Genomic DNA, 10,454 nt, shown 5'->3' with positions numbered 1-10,454 from the left:
ACCCGTCTATTCGCCTCAAATAACTGGGAGTTGAATAGCAGTAGTCGCCGCTGGACAAGCAATCAAAACTCGAAATTTCTCATGAGTTATTCCAAAAGATATTGTTACGACTACATTCCCAAAAAATGTTATTTGGTTACGTTCAAAACTACGCAGCTACTCGGCTATGTTTACGTTCCAAGATACGCTTAGGTCTACGTTCCTTCAAGTTACACTATAATATCAAAAGGTATGTTTTCAAGCCCGAGTCAAGCTACGCTTACATTCCAAGATACGCAGCTACGTTTACGTTCCAAGATACGCTTAGGTCTACGTTCCTTCAAGTTACACTATAATATCAAAAAGTACGCTTCCAAGCCCGAGTCAAGCTATGCCTACGTTCAAAGATACGCAGCTGCGTTTATGTTCCAAGATGCTACGCTTCAGTCCAAGATATGCTTACGTTCCAAAAGATGTCAACGTTCCAAGCTACACAGCTACTCAGCTGCGCTTACAGATCTGCTTACGTTCCTTCAAGTTACGCCATAATATCAAAAGGTACGCTTTCAATCCCATGTCAAGTTACGCTTACGTTCCAAGATACGCAGCTATGAATTATGTTCCAAGATATGCTTACGCTCCACCAAAAGATACTGTTACGTTCCAAGCTACGCAGCTACTCAGCTACGCTTATACACTCCAAGATACTAATAGGTTACGCTACAATATCAAAAAGTACGCTTTCAATCCCAAGTCAAGCTACGCTTACGTTCCAAGATATGCATGCCAGCTACGGTTACGTTTCAAAATACGTTCTTACAAAGATGCTTTTGAATCCCTCAAGATTTCCTTCCCCCTAGATTAAAAAACTTTTACTGTGAATAACACTACAGGGCCCACCAGTTAATATCTGTTTGGCAGAAAATACTGTACACAATTTCTTTACTATCCAAAAATTTACTTGGGCACTACAAAATTTCAAATTTAATTACAAATTGGCTGGCAACCAGTTTCTGCTAAGCAATACTATTTTGTGCTAACTATAAGCAAATTGTTTAGCCAATACAGGCTTCATCAGTGATGGGCCCTGGCACGTCGGGAGCATAACGCCACGATCGCATTTCAAGCTGCATATCATGGCAATGCAGGTGTCTGGATCTGGACATTATACACAGAAATGTTTGTGCTGGTACCACAAACCTTTCTTTATCGTATTTCCACCCTGTGTCAAAGTTTCAAATCCTACTGATCTGGACATTATTATACTCCGATGAAAAACATATATACCCACACACAGAGTAAAGCAAAAGTCATGCAATGGAATTACTGCATGCATTGTACACTACATGCACAACACTGATGAATTATTCATGAGCCAACCGCAACGCAGCCTCTGATTGGCTCCACCGGAAAGTCGGGGGAGATTTGCCGAAAAACAATAAAAAAGTTAAGACCCGTCGTTGCAAATATTCAAGACCATGGTGAGATCTAAATCAGAGAAACAGAGCGCCCGCTAGCGTTCGTTCATTACAAGCGTGGACAGTTTTTGCCGTGCATAATCGGAACGTTGGTTGTGTGTGACCGCGCAACACCAATGGTCTTGGGACCAAGACTATAACTGACGGGGCACAAGCCCCAAAAAGCAAGCCGTAACTACGAAAAGTTCTATAGGTTGTCACTACTTGTGAGTTCATGTGTTACATTCAGGGACTAATGGAGATGTTTTAAGGTTATATTATTACCACTCCAATGCGGGACAAAAGAAAGACGATCTCCCATTCGCAGACAGATCACGATCCTATTGTGACGTCAGCACAGCAGGGGCGAACATAGGCTGGTCCCCTGTCTTTATCCGCAAGGATGGTACTTGCTTTTTGTTTTAGGACCCAGTGATTTCATTGGAGAAGAGAAGCAGAGTATACTGTTTGAAACGTTGATACCACACCGGCTCTTTTCAAAGCAAACACTAAAGAGATCTTAAAGGCATTGGACAATATTGGTAATTACTCAAAATAGTTTTTAGCATAAAAACTTACTTGGTTACAAGTAATGGAGAGCTGTTTAAAACATTGTGAGAAACAGCTCCCTCTGAGTGACGTAGTTTTCGAGAAAGAGGTAATTTTCCACGAATTTAATTTCGAGACCTCAGATTTAGAATTTGAGGTCTTGTAATCAACCATCTAACAGCGCACAACTTCGTGTGACAAGGGTGGTTTTTCTTTCATTATTATCTCGCAACTTCGACGACCAATTGAGCTCAAATTTTCACAGGTTGTTATTTTATGCATATGTTTAGATACACCAAGTGAGAAGACTGGTCTTTGACAAATACCAATAGTGTCCAGTGTCTTTCAACATGGTTGCATCCGCAAATTTTTCGCATTATAGTTGGTTCTTATTTGTTTATATATTTTTTTTCACACCATGCAAAACTTCAAACACCATTACAACATGACATTATTGGATAATATTGGTCCTAGGTGCCGTTTGGTAGCTGCACTTTCGGTCGTCTGCATATGATATGAATGTAGGTGAACGGTGAAGGTGAACAGGGATTGACCTGGGCTTGGGGCAACTCTCTGGCGTATGTGTCTCTGACATGAGCCTGGTCGCACCACAAGAGGGCGCTAGCAATGATTGGGTCCAAATTCTTAGGTTGCACCACAGCTTCACATAGCAACAAAATGATTAATATTTAAAAAGACGATAAAAGACATATGTAAAGTCTCTCAGCATATTGTGAACAAATCAAACATGTTTTCTGACCACTACACTTCATTTTATTTCTCAGTAAATTTTTACTTGGTTAAGAGTTGAAGCTTTAGGCTCCTCCAAAATAAACACACCCATGATGAACGAGTAACTCTGGCCAGACCCAGGTGGGGGAAAATACAAGTACACTTTTTAGCAAAATGTCAATTTTTATAGGGAAAGACTATTCCTCAAATATCTACTCCAGGTAAAATACTTTATGTGACCAAACATTTTACATGAAAAACAGGAAAAAAGCGTGACAATAATCAGCTCAATCGGTCGTCGGAGTACGATAAAAATGTGAAAGTCCCCATTCATAAACGTGGTTTGAAATTTTGACTCAATTGGTCATTGCAGTTGCAAAAGGTTAATGGAAGAAAAAACATCCCTGTTGCACATAATGTGTGTGCTTACAGATACCCAATAAAAGGCTTTAGGTCTGATATGAAGTGTTTTAACAATTAAGTGAGAAATTACTTCTTTCTCAAGAATAACGTAATACTTCAGAGGAGCCGCTTTTCTCAAGGTTTATTGCTCACAACATCTCTCCATTGCTCGTTTAAGTAAGTTTTATTCCAACAATTATTTTGAGTAATTGCCATTAGTGTCCAGCGTATTTAATTTGCATTTGGCCTGTAAAGCCATTGGACACTTTCGATAAACAGTATTGTCCAAGGCCCAAACTTCGTGTATCGCAACTTATATATAAAATAACAAACCTGTGAAAATTTAGGCATGGTCATCGGAGTCGGGAGAAAATAACGGGAAAACCCACCCTTGTTTCTGCACGTTTCGGCGTGTTATGAAATGTGTTTAAAATAAATCCGTAATTCTCGATATCGAGAATTGATATTGTTTTAACGTTTTCTCAAAAAGTAAAGCATTTCATGGAATAATATTTCAAGAGAAGTCTTTCACCATTACCTTCTGTAAACCCTGTAAGTTATTTGTAAGTATGTAAAATTCGGTTCCGAAAGTGTCCAATGGCTCTTTAATGTGTTCAAGTAATGAGGATCTTAAACAGGTGTGAAGGAGAGTCTGTTGTAATGTTGCGTCAGGAGGTTTCAATAATACATTAATATTTGCATAGATTAATTTTTTTATTTTACGGAAGCTTATTGCCGCCACATGAACAAAACATCTCTCTCTTATCTTGTACGTACACGATAAGTTTGGATTTATCGTGTACGTACAGGATAAGAGAGAGAGAGCTTCCTTATTCATGTGGCGGAAATACGCTATTGAACTTTATAGTGATCCATTGGTACTTGTCGTGGCCCTTTGTTTCTTTATGTGCAGTGGACTTTAAGTGTTTGATAGCAATGGTCCTCGTGATGGTTTTGTAAAAGCAAGTTTAGGCGATTGTAACTTCTTCGACAAGCTAGTGTGTCCGAATCATAGAAATAATTTGTTTGTTAACGCGAAGTACCGGTGACACAAAAAAGGCATAATTTACTAATATTATGTTTCAGTGTACAGAACTAACTGAACCAATGTTTCAATGTGTTCCAAAATGATAGAGATTATCAAATCGCGAAGTTACCGGTGAGAAAATATTCCTATCTAACTTTTTTTTGGCAGTGTGTTTTGACAGGACCTGTAGAAATTTATTTGGTGTTATTAAATACAACGGTCGTTGTATACTCTTTGGCAAGGGTTGCTTCGGTGTCATTTCAGGGACTTCTAATACCGCAGATTATGCACATTTTTTTTGTGTTTTTGCAATATCATGCATTTGTAGTTTGAAAGGCGATAGTAATTGACCTTAAAAAAAGCCAAGCCACCTCTACCGCACAAATGGAATGCAAGATTATCAACTCGATCAAAGTTCAATAGGTCGGGTTAAAAGTCACTATAAACAAAAGTATTTTAGCTACACTTGATTTTATCCAAGTTCAATCTGGAGAAGGGCGTCAGTTGATGCAATGCGCGTTGATCCCGACTGGACTTTGGAGGTCTAGTCCATGATCTGCCAAGTAAATACTGAACCATTAATTTTAAAGCATAACTGCAGGTATCTTGAGTGCTTTTTTTTAAGTGTTGTTTAAAACTCTAGTGAATTAAAGTTGCTTATGTTGTTCTTGTTTGTTTGTAAAGCGCAATATCTTTTTTTTAAATGCGCAGCTTTTTTAAAAATAAAAATAAATCCTAATGGTATGAATTTTGACTTTTGATTTGTTTTATAATTTTTTTGTTTACAATTAAACTTTCCCTCATCAAGTTTTTGAAATTAACTGACAAGAAACAACAGTGCCCTCAATAAGCTAAGAACTAAATTGAATTATCTCATCATATTATTGACAGGCCAGATAAAACATCCCCGAGGCTGACGGGCAATAATCGAATATCGCCCGGCCTCGCCTCCCTAAGAAAAGACCGTTCACCAGAAACCAAAATAATCGATTCATACGAGTTGTGTTTATTTGCCGACCCGGATGTTGTCTATAAGGCTAAGAAAACGGGTTGTTGACGGATTACGACGGACCAAGACGTGCTTTTGACACCAGTCCATTCCATAGCCTGGGGTTATCCTTTACACAGTGCTAAATTGTAAGGGTTGATATTTTTACCGGTCCAAATGAAATCGATCACTTCGTATTAACCTAAATAGCGGCTGCACTTTTGCGAAGTCAAATTGTTGTCTCCTGGGACAAGCAAACTAGTGCATACAAGGTTAAATTCTACGTGATGGACAGATAGATCCAAAGTTACTTTTACTACAAGATCGTTCCCATGTTCTCAATAATAAAGTCGTGACCCCGATATCTTTACCCCTATTTAGAGTAGCTCCTGCGGGGACGTCGGGCGCTCACATGCCCTCAAAGCTCCCCGACGCAATAACTTTCATCGATCTTTAAGACTCTTTTTTTTACGAAGAAGAAAAACGTCTATTGTTCATGAAAGCGGTTTTCACTAGAGAGGGTTAAACATAGGTTGTGCTGTCTATAGAAAGTATAGGTGACTGTAGATTATGGAAATGTATACTAACCCTTGTAGTAAGTGGATTGGTGATTGCATTGGAATGGTGCCTAAATTATTTAAACACGCTAAGCACGCTGAAATAATTGATATCCCCTTTCAACACATACAACATGGTAATGGGAAATTGCTGAGGAACTTGCACTACTGTCAAAGTTTTTATCATGGCAGCTTCGAAGTTATTGGTTTGCTGTAACACCGTGTGTATCTACCTTGCAAAGTAGAGTTTGTTCTTTAGAGAACTGTTTTTTCTGTATTCTACTACCGCGGAGTAGATTTATTGCGTTGTTCGGAAGACTTCTCAAATCTGAAAGGAACTGTGGTGCTTTTTAACTACCCAGGAGGAAGGGATAGACAGATGGCTGGGACCATCTGGGACTACTGCCTTATTTAATAGGATCGTTGTTAACTGCACTATCTCGGAGTGAGTTCTGAAGCTTCGATGATGTTTTTCATCGTGAGTTGATCTTCAATGCTACCTCATCACAGAAGATGTTTACGTTTTGATGAAGTGCCAATGTTTCATCTGTGGAAGGTTGGCATCCGGTGTGTGTAATCACGTCTCCTTGTTTCTAGCTTCGACCAAGGATACAGAGAAGCAAGGATAGACAATTTGTAAAGTTCACGTGACCTTCTCTGGAATAATGATTGCTACGAATCCACTGTGGCCAAATTCCAGTATTACTCACTAACGGGAATCAAAATCTGCCAGGAGAAATCTATGCGACTTTATAAATGGTACATTTTTTGAATAATGGTTTATGTTTCTACTGCATTGTATAAAGAGTCAACTCGAAGCGGCCATCTTGGATTTGACTACGAGGTGCTTGAGACGACGAGCTGACATAGAATGTTGACCAACACTGGTTGTGTTGTTAAATCTCCCCCGAGAAATCTCCGTGAATTAAATGATACACTTTTGGAATATGAATATTGGTTTGTTTTTTCCAATACTACTGCACTGTTAAAAGAGTAAACTCGAAGCGGCCATCTTGTATTGTAATGCGAGGTGCTTGAGTTGAGACATCCGGTTGACATAGAATTTTAACCTACACTGTGTGTTGTAAAATCTGCCAGGAGCATTCTCCTTGAATTAAATGATATACATTTTTGGAATATGACTACCTGATGATTATATTGCATGGCATAGAGAGTCAACTCGAAGTGGGCATCTTGGATTAACCTGCGAGGTTCTTGATACGGGTTGACATCGATTTTGGCCAACACTGGTTGTGTTTTAAGTGATTATTGCTATGGAATTTTGTGTTGTAACGAACTCGTATGATGTAGGTCTACAAGTCACCATCAGATGAGGGCAGGTCATTGGACTTTGTTCTAGTATTAGTTATGACCCGCTATATCGCAAAATTCTACCTCTCACGTTTCATGAACCCTGACTGGTTGGTGTCAAATAAAAATTTCCACCATGGTAAAATATTTGATATCAATGTTGCATTAACCAGGAATACCCGGTTATTTTTGTTCTTTGCTCGAGGGACTTGCCGATGCCATGAACCCCCAGTCAACTGAAAGGCTTCGACCTGTTGACTTCGCAAGGGGCAATAAATATGTCCGCAAAGTTATGAATTACAACAACCACGCGATTTGTTGACCGAAGAAAAATATAACTGATCATTGAGTTTGAGGAGCGAAAACTGTACCAGTGTTCATACCATCGTATGACTGAGCCCATTTGTATCTGATTGATGGGTAACGGTGTATTTGTTACACAATCGCCTGATTCTGTGTGACGCCTCAAACCGTTCGGAATTACTTGAACTTTGTTTCCCGCCGAAATTTATAACATCAGTCGAGGTTGTCTGTTAGTTTTTCAAGAGCTATGAGAAAACAGTGCAGTTTCGGCTGCACAATATTACTTGTACATGTGACTGCAGGTACAATAGATTTTGTCACAGTTGATTTGAGTCAAGGTTTGTTGATTTGATGGTGTCTCTAAATTTACGAAATCTGTTACAATGAAACCTTACAATGGTCCCCTCTAGCTCAAAGTATAAACTATGTACCCCATTAGAATACGTAGAAGTTAACAGCGAGGACACATCACCGGGTGGTGAGCTGCTGAGGGACCAAAAGGAAGCCGCTCAACACCGAGCCGGGAGTCGGACCCTGATGGGTCCCAAGAGTCAGTTGAGGCTGGAGACGGACTCCCCGCTGACCGGTAGAACACACCGGCAACGACGGCGGGCACAGTTACTCGGATCCACACAAAACATGGCGGTCAAAACGCCCCCAGCGGTACTTTCGGTAACATCGTCGCCGTGGATTTCGTCACAAACACCGGTTTTACGAATGCGCCCAGACAGATCGAAAACAAAAAGTACGGACCCATTACAGAAACAGACAACTACTAGACCAGTATCTAATAAAACTGTCAGGAAGTTTTCACCGAGACTGTCTGATGGTGAGATGGAAGGGACCGAGAGAAGCTTGCCAAGGAGACCCGTCGAGAGGCGCTCGGACACGGGGAGCAGTGTCGTCTCGATGAAGACAGCCAGCTCGGAGAGCCGGACATCCGGGGAACCATATTACGAGGTCACAGGTCAGATAAGGTCAACCTCCCTACAAGTTGGACCTGCCTTCATTAAGAGCCAGAGAAATGTAAAACAAGGTGAATTTATATGGTTATCATAATATGTTCAGTATTTTTCAATTTTTAACGCCCAACTAAATAAGGCCGGACGGCCACTTCAGGGTGACAGCTACACTTAAATAAACGTGGGCCGTCGATGATTCGACCCAGCGGATCAATTGCTACTAGGGGCACGTTGCCACCTTCTCCTGTGGCTGATCCTCTTCAAAGTCCATATGGATGTAGGTATGGGTGTCATCCCATAAAGGAGCCTGGCTGGTAGAGCAACATACAATAAATCCCTCATCTTAATACAAATTTAATTTCAAATATGGTGGGAAATCCCGACAAGGACGGTCAGCTTAATAGTCTACAGGATAACTCCGGTAGCTTAGAGCTAGATTACTCTTTGGCAAGTCCGCTGATCTCCACCTAGTGAATACCGATTATCCTAATCTGTTTTCCCTCATGCAGGAACAAGCTTACCCTCGGTCAAGCCGAAGTGTTTAGCTAGGCAGTTATCGGAACCAACAATCCCCACAACAACACCAACAACAATGTCCCTCATCCGGACCGATCTCTTGCCAATCCAAGCACCACCGAGGCATCCTTCAAAGGTTCCGGGTCATCAAACGTGCTGGGGCGTTATTAAGCCTCACCAGAACCCCTCCCCAACTCCGGTGTTGGTGACTTCTTCGGAACACGAGGCGAGAAATGACGCAGGATTGGATCAGAAATCAACACAACCCAACCGAACTCTACGGAGCGTCCGGATTAAGCTTGAAACTGGGAACGAGGACAGCGTTGACATCCCTGGGGATGAAAACAATTATAAGAACGGGGAGAAAGAGGCTGATGATGATGACGAAAATAAAAACCTGGACCAGAGAGTGATGACATGGTTAGACGGTTTGGACAGCGCCACCTGCCGGCGGTTTATAAGAAAGCAAATGGCCGCCTTGCAAGAGATTGATGACGTTGATTAGGAGAATGCCCTAATGATGGTGCAGCCATTTTGTCTACCGCTCATTCAAATCAATATAATCAAAACGAGGCTTGGAGGGTGTGTAACTTGGCAGTGCATATAATGAAAATAACATGGCAGAGATAGTTCGTGAATGTTCAAGACAGGCGAGCCTCAATGGCCAAACTCAGTTTGTTGCGGCACTCATTTTGGGTCATTTAGCTCTTGAGAAAGACGAAGGTCGAAACGTCAAGCCATTACAGTTTGTTGCGCTAATTTTTCAGTAGATTGTGTACCTACATGGAAGCGCACAGACATTTAGATGTCACTAATCTCACGATAAAAGAGTGTAAGAAGAGAACATTTTTAAAAACTACCTCAAAATGTGAAATTGCTAGTCAATATTAATCTTTTTGTCAAATCAACTTTAATAATAACCGTGCTTATAAAATAAAAATTTAAGACCGAACGAACAGTGATCCAAGATTATCTTTGCTGAGCGGGGTTAATATTATACGGGTACAGGGTTGGTACTTACATAGAAGTTGCAGACAGTGTGCACTGTTATGTGTGATCAAAATGTTCACATGAACAAAACAAAATTGGCCCCTGCGCTTTGAAAGGCAGTGGACAGACACTATTGGTAATTACTCAAAATAATTGTTATCATAAAACCTTCCGTGATTACGAGTAATGGGGGAGAGGTTGATAGTATAAAACATTGTGAGAAACGGCTCCCTCTGAAGTGACGTAGTTTTCGAGAAAGAAGTAAGTTTCCATGAATTTGATTTCGAGACCTGAGATTTAGAATTTGAGGTCTCGAAATCAAGCATCTGAAAGCACACAACTTCGTGTGACAAGGGTGCTTTTTTCGTTCATATATATCTCGTAACTTCGACGACCGATTAAGTTCAAATTTTCACAGGTTTTGTATTTTGTGCATATGTTGAGATACACCAAGTGAAAAGACTAGTCTTTGACAATTACCAATAGTGTCCAGTGTCTTTAAAGGTTTTCTGATACAGCTTTCTCGACAATATAACTCGTTAATTTCAGAGGGATAACCAGTAAAACTTTCGGACTAAAACTAAACAGTTTAGTCTGTGTACCCTGTATGACATTTATTTTATTATAAAAAAAAGAAGCAGTTTTTTTTTCTTCATCGTGTTACATACAAGATGGCGTCAT

The 10,454-nt window shown here is 40.4% G+C and overlaps 1 protein-coding gene across 1 annotated transcript; it reads left to right on the top strand.

Annotated features, from left to right (window-relative positions):
• The first annotated feature begins 7,540 nt into the window (after window positions 1-7,540).
• On the top strand, window positions 7,541-9,306 carry LOC139940906 (uncharacterized). Its single transcript, XM_071937298.1, has 2 exons — window positions 7,541-8,341; window positions 8,777-9,306. Exons 1-2 carry the CDS (start codon window positions 7,702-7,704, stop codon window positions 9,286-9,288), a joined length of 1,152 nt encoding a protein of 383 aa, XP_071793399.1. The 5' UTR covers window positions 7,541-7,701; the 3' UTR covers window positions 9,289-9,306.
• Window positions 9,307-10,454: the final 1,148 nt, after the last annotated feature.

This window comes from Asterias amurensis, chromosome 8, assembly GCF_032118995.1.
Source record: "Asterias amurensis chromosome 8, ASM3211899v1".
Classification (NCBI taxonomy): Eukaryota; Metazoa; Echinodermata; class Asteroidea; order Forcipulatida; family Asteriidae; genus Asterias; species Asterias amurensis.
Note: the sequence above shows the minus strand (reverse complement) of the source record. Positions and strands in the feature narration are given on the sequence as shown.

Excerpts from the sequence above, each read along its gene's own strand:
- LOC139940906 (XM_071937298.1), top strand. The coding sequence starts at position 7,702 with ATGGTCCCCTCTAGCTCAAAGTATAAACTATGTACCCCATTAGAATAC. Across the intron at positions 8,342-8,776 it reads CCAGAGAAATGTAAAACAAG|GAACAAGCTTACCCTCGGTC; the intron begins GTGAATTTATAT and ends TCCCTCATGCAG.